The following is an 18,236-nucleotide window of genomic DNA, read 5'->3' as shown; positions in this document are numbered from 1 at the left end:
GTTTGGCTTTTACAGATGAGTCGATGCTAAGCTGTGATGTGATCTAATTATTAGCCCTGGAATGAGGAAAAGGTTTTTAAAAATCTTTTTCAAATGGAATTTACCGGGGTGACATTAATAAAATCATGTAGGTGTCAGGTATACATTCTACGACACGTCATCTGTGCACTGCTCTGTGTGCTCACCACTCTGGGTCAAGTCCCCTCCACCATCACTCATCCCCTCTTCTGCCTCCCACCCCCTTCTTCTGCTCATCACAACACTGCTGTCCGTGTCGATACGGTTGTTCTCTGTGTTGTTTTTTTGCTTGTTTCTGCTCAGCCCCTTTACCTTTTTCGCCCAGTCTTCCCCTCTGACAGCTGTCAGTCCGTTCTCTGTCGATGAGTCCGTGGCTATTTTGTTTATTAGGTTCCACATATAAGTGAAACACTAATTCTAAAGAATACATGCACCTCTATGTTTATAGCAGCACTATTTACAACAGCCACAACCTGGAAGCAGCCCAGGTGCCCACGAGTAGATGAGTGGATGAAAAAGCTGTGGCACTTTCGCACAGTGGATACCACGCAGCAGAGAGAAAGGAGGAACTCTTACTTTTTTGCGACAGCAGGGGTGGACTTGGAGAGCATTCTGCTAGGTGAAATAAGCCGGTCAGAGAAAGGAATATGCTTCTATAATCAGGCAAAGGACACACCAACGAGAGGATGCTCAGAAACTTCCTGTTGGGAATTACAGGGATGGTGGCTTCCAGGGCCAGGGCTCAGTGCCACATCTGCTGGTTTTGTGACGTGGGGACAATATTGTGCTCACATAGTTGTGGGAACTGATGATGAGGAGAGACAGCACAGTGCCTGGCTAATGAAATAATCACTCAGTACATGTTAATTCCCTTCCCCGATGAGATATTCACTGAGAGGAGCACTTAAGGATTTATAGCTGGGTGTCGAATGAAGTAAGAGGAGCATCTCATTGGAATACTGAGTTAGGGACAGAGGTTCTGATGCCCTCTTCTCTTCATGAGGTTAAGGCACTTGGAAAACAACATGGCTTGTCTTTTTAAGCAAGTTGAGCAACAGTTTCATCCTCCGCCCACCCTGAAGTCCTCCATCTAATCTGAGGGGACAGTGACAGGTGTCTCTGTGGCACACACTGAACTCGCCTTTCCTCAGACAGTGTCTGGGAAGGCCAGAAACTGAGGTCACCTCCACAAATAAACGGTGTGTGGCTGGAGGTGTGGCTAGAACGTCTTGTTATCCGAGCGGCTTCTCAGAGACTTCTTTTGGGTCTTGCATCAACACCTTGCATTGTAGCTCAGGACGGAAAACACAGAACACGGAGAAGTCTCAGCGTGCCAGGGTTCCTGAGCACCCAGTGGGAAGTGGCTGCTTTTTTTCCTCAACATGTTGAAAAGTATCTCACAGTGTTCTTTGGCTGTTGTGACCAGAGAGAAAATATATACAGATCCTTGGAGCTTTCCAATGATACCTTTAATTTTGGGGGGGGTAGGGACCCAGTGGTCATTGGGACATGCCTTATAGGAAAAGTTTGAGACACTCTTGAGTTACCTCCGCCTTTACTATTGGCTACATCAATAGAAATGATAAACATTATTCATCGCAACATTACATAATGTACAAAATATGCTGTATATTTACTAGTGCCTACCTTGACCATAATAGATACTATCGAAATGTCAGTTCTTAAAACATTTTAAAATATTTAAAATTCTAAGATAACAGCATTTTCAAACACTGCAATCAGTCCCGAGTATGTTTTTCCATTTAGTTTTAACAAATTAAGCTTGTTAGTTTGGGGGCATTAAAGTGAAACATAAATTTAAACCAGATACCCCCTACGATCCCCCAGTGTAAAGGTCACACCGAGACCTCAGGAATAAATACAAAGTCTGCTCAGCAACTGTAGAATATTTAGCTTCCTAAATATATCTTGTGTGTGGGAAGCTGGGAGAGGAAAATTAACTTCTTACATTTTCGAAGTGGCCGGGGCCAGCGGTATTTGAAGACGCCAAGTAGAAAACGGAAACGCTTAAGCTGGCTTTGCCCCTGTGGAGGTGCTTGGCCAGGCCCTGCTATAAACTGGTGGCCGGGCACAGTGGAGATGGGGCGGCGCGGCTCAAGCTGGCATTCTTGGAGCAGGAGCCTGTGGTTTCTCTGCCACTTCGTCTTGATAAATCGGTCCTGACGAGCGGGCGGGCCCCAGGGCAGCAGGGCTCGCTGTGCTGCCCTGTAATTTAAAGCCCTTGGAAGCTCATCCCCAGCAGCTGGAGGAGGCGCAGGCGGGAGAGGGGGCAGGAGGAAGTGCCCTCCTGGGCACTGACCTCATGCAAACCCGTCAGTGTCTTGCAGAAGCAGCTCAGAGTTGGCTGGAGACACCGCTAGGAGGATGTCTTAATTTAACCTTCTCAGAACTGGCCAGGCTGTGAGCAGAGCAGACACCATGGTGCTGGGCGCGTCTGGAAGGTCTCCCACTGTCCCATGAATCTGTGCATTTGGACAGCTGCACCTCATCCCTCCAAACAAAGTGTCTTTGCATCGCTCTTCCTTGGAATGGAATACTTGGCTCTTGAACAAGAGTGTGAGATAAATGTGTCCGAAGTGTGGGAGGGGGTAGCATAATTATGGAGGGAATAAGAAAATTTCCTCCTCCTGAAGCAATAGGAAATTCACCATCAACACAAAAAGCTTATTTATTGCTGGTTCATTCCCAGCCTGGATTATAACTACAAAAGTCTCTTGGACAAGAACAGTTAAAATTAAGCAGTGAGAATTAAACAAAAATAAAACTGTTCATTCTTATTCCAAGAAGTTAACAGACTGTTTCATCCAGTTACCACAGGATTTCTTTTAAGACCTTTTTTTTCAGTTATTGGTGTGAACATGTGTTAGTATCTTAAATGCACGTGAGGCCAGTTAATTCATGAGAACCAGTGCTGCTAAATGTCCTGTGACAGAGGCTTACCGGTCGCTCCATTTTTAAATGGGAAACTTGACCCTTGGGCTTGAATTCCAGGAATCTTTCCTTGGGCAAGAACATCAATGGACACTGTCAGCCACGTGTTGTCTCTAGTTGTGAGAGGTTGTAGGAAGGTGAGACGGTCCCTCTCCGTGACGGCCTGGAGATGCTGCACACAAACCAGCAGCCACGCACACATGCACACACACTCACGGTCTATCACAAAGCAATGAGGCTGTTCTGTGTCATACAGAACATCCCTGTTCATCTCTCTATAGCGCTATTTTTATATCAGGTATGAGATACAAATATTTTTAAGTGTGTTTTATTGATTATACTATTACAGTTGTCCCATTTTTCTCCCCTTTATCTCTCTCTGCCCTGTACCCCCTCCCACCAGCATTCCTCCCTCTTAGTTCATGTCCATGGGTCGTACATATTAAGTTCTTTGGCTTCTACCTTTCCTATACTATTCTTACCCTCCCCCAGTCTATTTTGTACTGACGCTTTATGCTTCTCATTCCGTGTACCCTTTCCCCTATTCTCCTCCTCCTGTCCCCGCTGATAACCCTCCATGTGATCTCCATTTCTGTGATTCTGTTCCTGTTCTAGTTGTTTGCTTAGTTTTTGTTTTTGATTTTTAGGGTCAGTTGTAGATAGTTGTTTGTTGTCATTTTACTCTTCATAGTTTTGATCATCTTTTCCTTAAAGAAGTCCCTTTAACATTTCATATATTAAGGGCTTGGTGATGATGAACTCCTTTATCTGCCCTTCCATTCTAAGTGGTAGCTTTGCTGGGTGGAGTCATCTTGGATGTAGGTCCTTGCCTTTCATGACTTGGAATACTTCTTTCCAGCCCCTTTTTGCCTGTAAGGTCTCTTTTGAGAAGTCGGCTGACTGTCTGATGGGAACTCCTTCATGTGTAACTGTCTTCTTTTCTTCTGCTTCTTTTAAGATTCTCTCTTTATCTTGAATCTTTGGCAATTGAATTATGATATGTCTTGGTGTGGCCCTCTTTGGGTCTCACTTGTTTGGGACTCTGGTTCCTGGACTTATATATCTGTTTCCTTTGCCAAATTGGGGAAGTTTTCTTTCATTATTTTTTCAGGTAAGTTTTCAATTTCTCACTCTCCCTCTGCTCCTTCCGGCATCCCTACGATTTGGATGTGGGAACATTGAACGTTGTCCCAGATGCTCCTAAGTCTCTTCTCATTTTTTTCAATCCTTGTTTCTTCATTCTCTTCCAGTTGAATATTTATTTCTTCCTTTTGTTCCAAATTATTCACTGGAGTCCTGGTTCCCTTCCCATAACTGTTGGTCCCCTGTATATTTTCCTTCATTTCACTTTGCACAGCCTTCGTTTCTTCCTCCATTTGGCAACCACACTCAATCATTTCTGTATCCAGATTACCAGTGTTTGGAACGCCACCTCTGATAGGTTGGCTATCTCCTCATTGCTTAGTACTTTTTTAAAGTTTTGATCTGTTCTTCCATTTGGGTTATACTTCTTTGTCTCGGCGTGCCTGTTACATATGGAGGGGCAGAGCCTTAGGTGGTTGCCAGGGCAACCCACATCCCTGTGTTGTGGTGCTGTGTGTGTGTGTGTGGGGGGCATTAGAGAGGGAACAGTGCCACTTACTCAGCTCCCGCCCTGCTTTCAGTCACTTCCTCTGCTTCCCCCAAGTGAACTGCACGCTTCCAGGTGCTTCCTTGGAGCTGATTCCCGAGAGGGTTGGCTTGTGTATGTTCTAGGACCTGGTGTGCCCCTCCAAAGGACTCTCCTGAGAAACTGGCAGTTTATTCTGCCACTGCAACCCCCACAGGTTTTTACAGCTAGAGTTTTCGAGACTTTATTTCTCCACGCTGGAACCCTGGGTTGCAGGGTCTATCTTGCTTCCCAGTTGTTCCTCCTGGTTTATCTACGAATATTTATGTATGAATGTGGGACTGCCCGGTCTGCTAGCTGCTATCTTTTTTTTTAAAGATTTTATTTATTTATCTTTAGAGAGGAAAGGAAGGAGAGAAGGAGAGAAACATCTGTATGGTTGCCTCTTGTGAGTCCCCTGCTGGGAACTGGCCTGCAACCCAGGCATGTGCCCTGACTGGGAATCGAACCGCGATTGTGTGGTTCGCAGGCCCGCGCTCAATCCACTGAGCTACACCAGCCAGGGCTGCTAGCTGCTATCTTGCTGCGAGTCCTCCCTTCCCCAGCTGCCTGTTTCCGCCCCTCCTACCAGTCCAAGTGAATGTTTCTTCTTGATTTCCATGGTTGGTGGGCTTCCATACAGTTTGGTTTTCTGGCAGTTCTGGTTTTTGTTTTTAAACTGATTGTTATCCTTCTTCTGGTTGTGCGAGGAGACGAAGCATATCCACCTGCACCTCCATCTTCAGTTTTTGTGTCAGAAATCTAAATATTTTAATACACTTATTCACCAGAATTCCTACTGGGACAAGAACAAGTGTTCAAAAAATTCTTTGGTGAGCCCTCTTGGCTGGAGAAAATGTCCAGTGATGACAGAGGCCCTCTAAGGTGGGGGTCCTGCTGGGCAGAGGGCGCTTTCATTTGTCCAGCGATGCTGGGTCAGAGGCTCCAGGTAATGAAGGGGTGAGAGGTTCCAAGTTCCCTGGGGAGAAAGGTAGCATGCCAACGCAGGGAGCCTTGGAGAGTTCAGAAGGTAGGCTGGGGCAGCAGAAAGGTTTAAGGATCACTCTTTCATTGCATTAACTTTTTTTTTACTGTGGTAAAAAACACACGACATAAATGTTGCCATCTTAATCATTTCTAAGAGCACAGTCAACAGTGTTAAGTACACTCGCAGTGCTGAGCAACCATCTGCGGAACTGAAACTCTGCTCATTAAGCAGCAACTCCCCATCCCCCTCCCCCAACCCCTGGCAACCAATATGACAACTTCACAATGTTGTGGTGGGTTGTGTAAGATAACTTCCGGCCTTGCTTTTAAAAAAACCAGCTGTTAACACTTTCATGCAAACAGGGAGACCCTGACACAGTGCTGACCCTCCATGTCAGGGTGGGGTGAAGACAGAGCTCATGGGGCCCAGAGGCCGAGGACACCTGGCCCCTTTCATCCCCAAAACGCTGAGCACTGAGCAGTTTTGGCTTGTTGTTAAAAACCGGAATTACTTCTTCCTTGTATGACACCTTGAAAAAGTGACTGTGTAGCATGGTCATTCTGCTAAGAGCACATGAGGATGTGGAATACATCTGGAACTACCCCTACCCTGAAATACCCTTGGCAGCAGGAGCCTGCTACCAACACATAATAATGTCTTCAAATTTGCCACTATTAAAAAAGTGCAAATTAAAAAAAAAGAACAAAAGAACCCATGGAAAAAATTCCCACTTAATAAGAAGGTAAGGGGAGAAAGAGGCCTTCCTCTTCTTAAGAGAATTATGTACCTAATTTATAGTTTTCCTTTTTAACTAAGCAGCAAAGGACAGTTTCCCCCTGGATTAGGGCTGCTCTCGTCTGTATCCTCTAATGCACACGAATTCTTTCAGAGAGTCCTGGAAGCTTTAGACTATCACATGCATAACTGTGCTGAATTGGTGGCCCTGCCACGACATGGCAGTTGCAGACTGAACCGGGCTGCGTTTCCATTGGGGCCAAGTCTCAGGGCCCGGGTGACAGGGCCTGGGTGACTGACTAGTAGAGGCTGCCCAGAGTGAGTTAGTTTCATTTGCCTTGCTGTTACACGTGGCGCTCTGCCAGGGGAACAGGTGAGAACTGGTGAGGTGGGGAGTTCGAGAACACACTCACAGAAGCCAGGAGCCCTGCATTCCCCTGGCAGGAGCTCCCTTCCCCGCGGCGAACTGCCTGGCGCCGCTTCCCACTGCGCTGCTGTGCGGAAAGGGGCCACGGTCCCAACAGGCTGAGCACATGCTGAGTGTGTTCCTGGGGCCGTAGGGAAGGGCGCTACACAACTTGGTTTCTATCAGATTCTCCATGGCTTAGGATACGAACATTCCGCAGGGAGGTCAAGTTCCTCCAAATCGATTTTAAATTTTATTTCTTTTAAAAGACCTCTTTTAAAAGGTCTTTTAAAAGAAATGGTAAGTGAGAAGAGTCACTGCATCCATCGATCAGACAATAAACTATAGGATTTCTATTGCTTCCTGGATGGAGTCCCCACATGACACCCAAAGAGAGCTGTGTGCTTGCAGAACATAACGAGAAGAGCGACCAGTACAGAGTTCATTAGTTCTCGTTACCAACACAAAAAAGGGAGGATCTAAACAGACGCAGAGTTTACACGTCTGGACCATGGTGAAGGGAGGGTCAGACGGAAAAGCCTGTTGAACAACAAAATCCTCCTTTTCAGATATTATGTAACATTCTCTCTAAATAATTCAAAAGTGATTAAAAAACTCTTTAAAAAAGACATCTAGTGGTTCTAAAAATAATGGTTTTAATAACGTGTCGCTAACTAGAAATTAGAGTTATAAACTCAGTTGTTTAGAACTTACAGAGTTATAAGCTAGTTCTTTATAAACTGGATGTAGGCTTTTCGACACGTGGAGGTCGGGAAGGGTTGCCTGGGGGTCTCAGTCCCTCACTGGGGTCGGAAGGCACAGGAACCCAGGCTTCCCAGGCCTCACTTGTCATGGGGTTAATTTATCTCCGGCCCAGCTTTCGTCCTTCAGCTTGGGGGTAAGTCCCGGAAGGGCGCCTTTCTGGTAGGGCTGCTCTTGCCGGTGATAAGAAGACTGGGTTGTGGCACCAGGACGCCTGGGGCCGTAGGCACAGAGCCAGAACCGCTCCCAGGCGGCCCCTCTAATGCAGGGCTGGGCCTGTGGGGCGCATGGCAGAGCTGGTGTGTGACACGTGGGGTCCCTGGCCCAAGCCCCAGGGGCACAAAGGGGTGGGTGATTTACTGGCACAGGAAAATGACCGACTTCTCGTTGCTCCTGAAGCCTCTGCCGCCTCGTCAGGACTCGCTGGAGTCCATGCAGGTCTTCCGGCAGCACTGCCAGATCGCGGAGGAATACCACGAGGTGCGCAAGGAGATCGCGCTGCTCGAGGAGCGGAAGTAAGCGGCGGGCCGGCGGGCGCGGAGTGGGGACACGCACCGGGGATCGGGTTGCCAGGAAACGTGCGGTCTATTCCGCTTGTCACAGAAGTGACCCAGGGGGCGCCTCTGTGGGTTCGACGTTTTATGTTATGCTCAGTGAGAGGAACGGGGGTGCTTCCTTCCTCCCAAACTAAAGTTTTTAGTAGGCATTTGAGTTCAGGAAATTAAACATGCCAAAATATCACCCAGAGCCATACTCTGTTGCCCGTGAACGTGCCCAAGGGCCCCAGCACCCTTTGGCTGCAGGTGGGTTATACTGGACGCTCACCCGGAGGAGGTCCCACAGCAGAGAGTTAGGTTCGGTTCAGAGTTAAGGGGATGCGAGTGGGCAGAATGAATGACGCGTGCTTGCTGGACGAGCTGCGCATGCGTGCTGGATGAGTGACACGTGGTGTCGGACGAGCGTCTCCCACGCGCTGGACGAGCTGCGCATGCGTGCTGGGTGAGTGACGCATATTAAAAGTGACTCGTGTATTGAGCCCAAACACCCTGTCTCTCGTGGTGTGCTTCTCCCTTTCCTCTTGCTGAAGAGGCACATCGTATGTATTTATTAATTTTTAAACCGGAGCCAGTGAGATGCACTGTTTTGAGAAATTTATGAAGTTGTCGGAGTTTTGCAAGCCCAGCGGGGCAGTTGCACCGATTAGACGGCGGGGAGCGCAGGGTTCGGGTCCGGACTTCCGCACGTGCCGTGGGCCCGGGGTGCAGGGGGCGGCGCTTTGCTTACCTCCCCGCTCTGCGGTGTTCTGAAGGCGACCCTGTGCCTGGATTCTGGTCACAGAAGATGGGAGGTGTTTACGAGATCAGAGACGCAGCCTTCTCCCCAGATTTTTGAGACTCTCCTGTTGGGGAGTTTTCGTACGTTGACTGGGGTGTGCAGGTGGGACGTTTACGTACCATCCGAGTCCTGCGAAGTTTCATAAAGGAGCTGCGGGAGCTGATGAGTAGTGTGGCCGGGGTGAGGTTCCAGTGCGCAGGCGAGAGTGCGTGCGCGGACCGCGCTGTCCTAACGGGAGAACGGGTGCTTCTGTGTTTGTCTGTAAGCTCTTCTGATTGACTTGCAGGAGGACGTCGTCAACTGAACCAACGCGAGGCTTTTTACTCGGGGGGCGATGGGAGACTAATCTGCTAAATTACAGGATCTGCGAGCTCACGACTTTGGCTGCCGCCTTTACGGAACACACTGGGACACTGGCCTGAGGGCAACCCACCTGGTGTTCAGTGAAGAAGCCCGGCTGCGCTGTTGAGAGTGGTGGTGGCTGCGGGCGAGAAGGCAGAGCCGACTCTTGAGGGAAGGTGGCTTCACCTAAGCCGCCGAACCATGCAAATGCTGGCCAGACCCCTGATGAGCTGCTCACAGGCCTTTCTAAACGGCTGGCTAAGTGGGAGGCAAAGGCCAAATTCTTTTGCTATTTTTTCCTTTCTTCTTCATAGTCTCCCACATTTGTTTTTCATTATTCCCGCTTCTGCCATTTGGGAAGGGGACTCGGGGGTTCCAGGTCTGGGTCAACGTCCTGTTGCCCTTGGTTGTCCTGCGGGTGATTTCTGTCGCTAGGAGGGGATGCCCTGAGCTGGCCTGAATTTCAAGACGGACCTCACGGCGGGGTGGGGAAGTGGCCTTGGTGCCTCATCCCTCTCTGGGCGCCCGCCCCCCCCCCCCCCGCCTCCTCGCCCACCCCAGTATCCCATAGGGACACATGCTCCTCCACAGCACCTCGCAGTACCCCGGAAGGACCGCGGTGGCCCTTTCTGCGCGCTGGCGCCCCGCCCAGGTGCTGCCCTGCTGACTGTGTGCAGACACGGACACCCTGTCACATTCAGGTCCCACTCCCGAGTGGGGAGCTGTGCGGGGGCTCCGACATGCATAAGGGTGACTGAGAGTGGTGATGATGGGAGGTTGTAACGCCTTCCATGCAGACGCTTTGTAATTTCTGCGGTCCATAATTAAATGTGGAGTCCGCATCTGCGATAAAGTCTAAGATAAATTGAGGAAATAGAAAGTATGGTTACACTGTAATTATAATGAGGGTTGTCTTCCAAGGGTTATTGGTAACCATTGTTTTCCTGGCAGAGATTCATTTTGCAACAGATGTTTTCCTAAACAGATCTTGTTTTCAGGCAACAGAAAGTGGGCCACGTGGATTTGACCTAAGTAATTGGCGGTCCGTTTTTTTATGATTTGGATGAAAGTTTCTTCCTGAACTTTTCCTCCAGTGTGGCTGATCGTGTCGCCCCCGGCGACCGGTGAGTGTCAGCCGGGCACCAAGGGAGACGCACCCTCGGGTGCCTCTGTAGAAGAGTCCGGTCGCTGGCCAGCTGCAGGCTGAACTTCTCCGCGTCTCCAGAGGGGGTCTCCCTGGATCGCGTTCGGGGCCCACAGCGGAGCCAGGAGAACCAGGAGAAGCGTTGACTCTGTTACTTTAAATCGTGGTGTTGGGCGGCTACACTGTTTTCCTGGGATTGTAAATTCAGCATAGAATGAATTTAACTTAAAGAATCACTTCTGGCCTATTGACTAATAATGTAAGAAAAGCCTGTTTGTACTTTAATTGGATCTTTTTTTTCTTCTCAGTTGAAAAAAATGGCAGTTTTATTGAAAGCTTTATAAAACTTACCGAGAGGTCTCACATCTTTAGAGAATTCTGCTATCATTTCTGTCTATTTCTTTCTAGGCCTTTTGCAGGTGAATATTTTGGTATAATTACATATCTAGTAACATGAAATATGTACAGGCTTTTTTCAGTTAATATGATAAGCTTTTTATATAACACATGGGTAGGTAATGGAAACACATGGGAGTGAGATGTAGACCTTTTGTGACTTTTGAAATTTATGACTAAACGGTCTGACAGAAAGTGTTTAATATACACCATTAAACAGCAGTTAGAGGCACCATTCGATTTGCAATGAGCGAATGTGGCTCTACCCAGGTGTTTTGTCTTGTTCAGGGGGTTAATCCCTTGACTGTCCCATGTAAGAAAGTGTGCTAGCTGCTGTTGTATTAAACGATAGGCTTAGAATGTCAGAAAACTGACACACTCTTAGAAATGCCAGGTTGACCACTGTCACTAAATTAAAGAAAGTGACTCAGGGGTTCTCACTGCACTCACAGGATTGTGCAACCACCACCACCACTTCAGGACATTGCTGTCACTCGGAAAGCACCCTCGTCCCCTTGGCAGCCAGCGGCTCCGCCAGCACCCGCCCACCTGCTCGCTGAGACCGCGGGTTTGCCTGTCCCGGTGCTTCCCATGCATCCAGATGGGACGTGCTCTTTTGTGAACGGCTTCTTTTAGGTGGTGCAGTGTTTGCGATGGTTACCCATGCAGCATGGGTCGGCACCTCAGTCCTTTTTCTTGTGGAATAATGGCCCTTGAATGGACAGACCGGATTGTATAATCCGGGTCATCAGCTGATGGACAGTCGAGTGGTTTGTACCTTTGGCTGTGGTGAGTGATGCAGCTGCAAGTGCCTGTGCACAAAGTTGAGTGTGGACATGAGGTTCTAATTCCAGTGTGTTGTGTGACTAGGAGTGGGATTGCTGAGACACACGACGGCTCAGCCTGCCACCTTCCGAGGGGCTGCCTGTGGCTGAAGTGGCTGCCCCTTCATGTTTCCAGGAGGAATGTCCGCGTGTTCTCACCGCTCACATCTCTGCCAACACAGTATCTTTGAGACCATAGCCATTCCAGTGGGTGTGAAAGGAAGTCTCATGTGGTTTTCATTTATGCTCCCCAATGGCTCAAACTATTGACTCCTTTTTCTTGTGCTTTTTGGCATTTCTGTGTCGTCTTGGTGAAATGTCCATTCAGCTCCTTTGTCCATTTTTTTAAAATTGTCTTTTTATTATTGAAAAAAGTTACAGAATTTTAGTGGGTTTATTCAAAACATTAGAAAAGGGTTTTCATACAGAGTTAACCACAGATGCCAGACATGTTTCCATGGCCTTTTTAAAAGACATAAAAGGGTGATGGGGGAACAGCAGTCTCCTGGAGGGGACCTGTCCAGAGGGAGAGAAAGGGAGCAGATGTGATTTGTCGAAGTTTTGTCGAAAGGAGCCTTGCTTTGGTTTGTAGCATGGTGTTTAATTTATTTGAAACTTGCAGATGTTTAGCTAGAAACATTTGTTTCTTTAGGTCCCCAAAGCAGAGGGTTTTAAACCGCATGCTCTGGAACCTCCCGTTTGGGAATGCAGGGGTGTTGGTCAGAGACTGGACCAAGGCCAAGCAGAGAAGTTCCAATTTTATCTGCTCTATTTGCTTCAGTTCTTTGAAAAACAGACATCACTGTCAGAGTCTAAGTACATCCTGTCAGATAATTACTGAGACCCCGGAGGGGGGTTTCACTGTCTTAGAGAAACGGTGCGTGGACCTATCGCCCCTCGGGTGTTTGCAGGGCAGGTGGTACATGGGGAGGATGTATGATGTGGGTACAAGACGTCTGGGTGTGGCATAGGGTTTGAGTCCATCTGCACCCAATGGAGAGGGGCTTCCTAAGACTATCGTGCATAGCGAGACTCCAGACTCAAGGACAAGTCCTGGTTTGCAATAGGGTTTCCATAAATACTTGCTGGATGAATAAAAAAAGAACTAAAGAACTGTCTTGGCTCCACACTTTGCTCCAGGGGGTGAGAGAGTCAGGGGATTCTTTCATTTTAGAGTCTAGTTTTGTGTGAAATCCCAGCATCCCAGAGTTTACCGGGCTGTGAGATGACACTTTTCACTAATGCCCCAATTGTAATGGTCTGGGCGCTTCACATCGCCTAATTGCAAGCAGTCCGTCCTTTTAACTGGCATCTCTCATCTAATCCTCTCCCTGAAACCACATTAAAGGAGACAAAACGTTTCTCTCCTCTGCTAAGGAAGAAGGCTCCAATTTCTGGGGGAGCCAAGTGAGGAAATATTTTACCTTTACCTTATTCCTACCCTCAAATCAACTCTTTTGGGGGGTGGTAATGGAAAAATCTATTTTATTTAGAATAGTGGTTCATAACTGGTCCAAAACTTCAGTCCCCCACCCCCAGGACACTGGCAGGGTTTGGAGGCGTTTTTGCTGAGATGACCGGTAACACTGGCATCTGCCGAGTGCCAGCCAAGGGTGCTGCTACACCTCCCACGAGGTCAACACGCAGGACGGCCCCACCGCAAGATGGTCCAGCCCGAAGGTGGAGGGTACGGAGACTGAGAAACTCGACAGCGCTCCCTGCTGCACCACCCCCACACGGGAGTGGTGGTGCATCTGGCTTCCAGGAGGTAGATTCCTGTGTGCCTCATGCATTAGTCAGGCATGGGCCTTCGGCACCACCGTTTCGACGGTGCTGGGGACATCCCAGCCCAGTCCCATGCACTGCTCCTCCACCTGCAGGACATGAAGATAGGCAGGCGCTCGTACCCCTGGCGTCGTTTGCAGGAGGCTGCTCCTTCTCTCTGTGTAGAAATGCTTGTCCTGCAACACCTGTTTGTCAAGAACCAACAGTGTCATCTAAATCACTAACTGAAATAAAACTCTTGTGGTCAAGGTGGCATGTTACTATGTTGCCCCAAACTCGTTACCTCACTGGGGCCAAATTCTCTAGGATTTTGTCTTTTCCAAATAAAAGTCTTTACTTAATTTTGAAAGTCACCACAAGCATGATGTTAGTCTTTCTAGAAACATAGAAATATATGCCTGATGATGAATCCACATCCTAACTTCCTGCAACATGAAGAATCTCCTTAACTTTAGACTCAGTTGCCACAAAGTTTCAATGTTCCCTTTATCAAGTCACTTGGAGTTTCTCTTCACCCATTTCTTTGAGCAAACAGAAGCTTTTCCAGGAATGTGGTCTGGAACTGTCTGGCTGATCTACGGCAGACCCAAGGTCATGGACTTTTCTCTGGTGGTTACAGCATGTGGAAACTCACAGGTCTTGCCTTCTGGTGACGGTGGTTTTCTGCTCTGCATCCACTCCACCGAAGGGACTGACAGAAACAATAAATGGGAACTTAAGGGCAGGACCACATCCTAGCCAGTTAGGGAGACTGATTTGTTCCTTAGCATCTATTTGTAAGATCGTCTCTGCAGTAATCATGAATTGCTAATGGATGAGCAGAAATATGTCTGCATAAATAGGTCTTAGAGATGATAGATGTTTTGACAGTATTCATTGAATATATATATGGATAATTGCTTTCAAATACATGAAACTAATTTAGAAACCTATCAATTAAGTCTTCTTAATTCTAACAAGGAAGAAATTATTATTGACTTTCTCTGAATCAAGAAGATTCGACCAGACGATCATGACCAGTCCTTTTGGTAATATTGTAAAATCTGGGATGTTTGATTTATTTTCTCTAACCATCAAAACTATTAACACATCCCCAGGAATTTTAAGTGAGGTCAGACATGGATCCAGGGTGGCAACCATGGTTGTGCCCAGGAGTTCTAACTCTCCCACCGTGATTTGAGAGCAAACTCTGTGTTAACCTGGATTATGTGTGGGATACAGTTGATTTGAAAGGGGAAACACCAGGGGCAGAAGATCTGGTGGGTGGAGAGCGTGGAGGCATGCCTCTCTTTTACTTATGTAAGTTTTACTAATCAATTTCTTGAAAGTCTTTTTGAATTACAATTTACATTCAATATTATTTTGTATTAGTTTCAGGCATACAGCATAGTGGTTAGACAATCCTATACTTTACAAAGGTTCCCCTCAATATTTTCAGGACCCAACTGGCACCTTACATAGTTATTGTAATATTGCTGACTATATTTCCTATGCTGTATTAATCAATGTCTTTAATATGGTTACATAAGGATCTTTACTCATATTTAATTATTGACATTTATTGCCTCAACCGTGCTTAGAGGTAAAGAGCCATACATGAGAATAGCTTGATGCTGGTTCTTTCTTACTCGCTGTATGAGTTTTTCAGTTAAATTAAGCACTTTGAATTTCTCTTTCCTCATTTTAAAAATGTACATCATTTGTCTCTGAGATAGCTGACTCCTCAGTATTCATTCAGCAAATATTTATTAGGAGCCTTTGTATTCTAAGCACTGTCGAAGATTCAAAGATCATTAACGGCCCGAAGGAACTTTGCGCGGCACACGTCACCGGTTCAGACAGCCTCCCATTGCTCCTGTTGTGTGACATTTCGCGCTCCATTGCCCGAAATACTCCAGTGACTGTCTTCTAAGGACAGGGGCACTCTCGAGCGGACACTGAATGACCAGAAGTTGAGGAGAGGAGAGGACCACAAATCAACAAGGTAGGAGGGAGCAGCACAGAGGTGGTGGCAGGGCCCCCTGCCAGGCCAAGCCAGGGCCCGGGCAGGCCGCNAGCATGGGGTGGGGGGCGGGCAGGGTTGGGATTATAAGACAGAAACCTGTACTTGAACAAGAATTAAATAAAAATTATATTTAAAAAAAAAAAAAAAAAAGGGCCGTGAGGACAGGGGCACTCTCTCACCTAACCACAACACTGTCGTTAAAAGGAGGAATTTTAGCACCGGTACCAGCAACTATTATCTAATGCAGAGTCTGTATTTAAGTTGCAACCGTTTCCCAGTACTGTCCGTCACTGCTGGTTTTTTTTTCAGGCTACAATTGCACCTTTCATTTAGTTGCCACTTCTCTTTAGATTCTTTAAATATGTTCTTTGCCTCTTGAGGAGTGTAGGCTCGCAATCTTTAAGACCTCTCAGTCGGAAGTTGCATGCTGCCTGCGTTTTGGGCAGGAATACCCCAGAAAGGGTGATGCGTTCTGTGACATCTCCTCGTCCCACTCCCAGGGATGTCAGGTTAGAGCGCTTGACTCAGTGGCCTTCAGGCGTCTCTGCACTTCTCCCTGCAGAGGAGGAATGCCATGTGCGGTTATATTGTAGCAAAAAGTCATTCTGCTTAGGATTCACTGACCCACACAGGGGAATGGCCCAGTTTGGGGTTGTCACGTGTTTTAAATCTAAACAGGGGCTGTGCGTCTTGAGCGCCTCTTCGTGCGTGTTCACAGCAATGCGGTGGTTCTAGGCGCGGACCGAGAGCTGCGCGAGTCTGCTGCGGCCCGTCCCGCCTCAACCTCAGCTACCGGGGTTCCGTCTGCACCGCAAACGCATGGTCTGTTTCTTACCTTGGGGGAAGGCAGGGAAAGTAATGCCTGCAGGAAGGAGTGGGATTCTTCGTTCAAGGGACCAGTGAAGATTTCTTAAACTCGGAGACCCAAAACAAAGGAAGATACTGGAACTCGGAGAGCGAAGGGTAACGGGACGGAGAACAGGGAGAATAGTTCCCCCACCCGTAAGGCAAGAGAGCGTCTTAAGTTGCAGACAGACTTCAGGGGTGTTCCCTTCAACCACCTGTAGTTTTTACTTCTTGTTGTGCCCTTAAAAAGATTAGCTTTTTTGACTGCCCGAGGACTTGTTGAGCATTTCCTGGACAACGGTTAGTATTATGCGATGTTGCAGCAGAAGTGCTGGTGTGACGTCAAGGAGGCGGGTACGGCGGGTGGGGTGCGCACGTGCGGAGAGTGGGGTGCGCAGGCGCAAATGGGCACGCTCCCGGCCCTGCCCCGGCGCGTGCGCGTTACAGCGTCTGCTCTTCCCCGTCTGCAGGAAGGAGCTCATGGCCAAGCTGGCGCAGGCGGAGAAGGAGAAGGTGGACGCGGCTCAGCTGGCCCGCGAATTCGAGGCACTGACCGAGGAGAACCGCGCCCTGAAGTTGGCACAGTCCCAGTGCGTGGAGCAGCTGGAGAAACTCAGGGTCCAGTACCAGAAGCGACAGGGCTCGTCCTAGCTCAGCCCAGCCCAGGCGCTGGGTGCTGCCTGTGCGCAGCTGGCTCCCCACGTGGCCGGCGGCGCTAGAACCAGTGCTTACTGTCCAGGCTCACGGGGGTGGGAGGGGATATTACACTTTAAATAAGACGACTAAAGCAAACCTGTTCCCCTTATCTGTTTCCAGAGATTGTAATTAGCTTCCAAAGTATTTTTCTTATTTAGGAAGATAGGATCCTCCTATACATCAGGGTGGAAAATGGCAATTGAATATGGGTTCCGCTAAGAATCCCAAATAGAATTAAGCTGCAGAACAGACCAGCAAGAGGCTCACGGTGGGCCCGCAGCTATGCAGTAAATGTCGCATCCTCACGGTGCCCCTGGGCTCACGTCTGAGCGGTCAGAACGCCCCCGCCATGTCCGCGTGTCCACATCTTCCAGGGTCAGCTGCCCTCGGTGGTGGGTCATGCTGAGGCTGCATGGCCGCACAGCGCAAGAGCTTTGCCTCCGAGGCGCCCGCAGAAAGCCGGTCTGTGCCGGAAGTGCTCTCGCGGGGGCCAATGCGCGGTTGAAACGGATTAGCAGATGAGGTGTCTTCTTCCAGCGCTGCATCCCGGGAACCACCTGCCTGTGCCCTGGGGCGGGGCGGGGAACGGAAAGGGGCTGTTTAGACATTACTTTGGTGAGTTCCCATAAAAACAGCAGAATTGTAACTACTGCTTTGTTTTAGATTTAAGGTGTTTGGGGTCAGTAATAACTGATGGAACTAGGTGAGTAAATTCAGGATTAAAGTGATTTTCCCTTGTTTTACTTATCACCGTATTTCCCCAAATGGATCTCTTCGTTTTATGTCCATTTCTATTCATGTAACTTCTTTTTCATTAAACATGATCGGTACTGTCAGTCTGCATCTTGTCCTTGTGTTCACCTCCCTGGTGCTAAGAGTCAGAGTTGGCTGACCCTCCTCGGAGGTGGTTCTTAGCCAGGGCTGCGTGCGCCGAAGAGCAGCGACAGCTCTTTCCTTGGAGAGATTGTGGCTTCTAGATAAACAGCTCAGCTCTGATGCTGACCACGACGTGTTAGAGTCTCCAGCAGGGATGGCCCCTCACAGAAAATTGGGGGGGGTGGGCTGGGTAAACAAGTTCCAAAATCTCTTTATTCTGCCAGAATCAAAATAACAGGGTCAAAAATATTTGAACACTCCTTGTATTGTGTGGAGAAGGTGCTGGGTAAATAGGTTTCCTGTCTCTGCTAGTCTTAGCCCCAAACTTTTCTGTTTCCAGAAGATACCTATTCATGACTGAAAAGCAAGCATTTCTCTGGGGGGGGGAGTGGCGGGGATGTGGGGGTGCGTTTCAAGCAGACTTTTATTCATTAATAATGTGAAAACCACCCACTTTTGTAGCAAAAAGAAACCTAAG

The 18,236-nt window shown here is 48.2% G+C and overlaps 1 protein-coding gene across 1 annotated transcript in view; it reads left to right on the top strand.

The window, feature by feature from the left end:
• The window catches only part of MAP3K7CL (MAP3K7 C-terminal like), a 32,588-nt gene extending 14,869 nt beyond the window's left edge, over nt 1–17,719 (top strand). Inside the window, exons 4-5 of the mRNA XM_037029662.1 lie at nt 7,909–8,024; nt 16,657–17,719. Coding sequence (XP_036885557.1) covers nt 7,909–8,024; nt 16,657–16,837 — 297 coding nt within the window. The 3' untranslated portion in view covers nt 16,838–17,719. The remainder of the gene's footprint in view (nt 1–7,908; nt 8,025–16,656) is intronic.
• Nucleotides 17,720–18,236: the final 517 nt, after the last annotated feature.

Source organism: Sturnira hondurensis, unplaced genomic scaffold, assembly GCF_014824575.4.
Source record: "Sturnira hondurensis isolate 20B ecotype Veracruz unplaced genomic scaffold, ASM1482457v3 Scaffold0020398, whole genome shotgun sequence".
NCBI lineage: Eukaryota > Metazoa > Chordata > Mammalia > Chiroptera > Phyllostomidae > Sturnira > Sturnira hondurensis.
The sequence above is the reverse complement of the archived record's forward strand: the minus strand, read 5'-3'. Positions and strand labels throughout refer to the sequence as shown.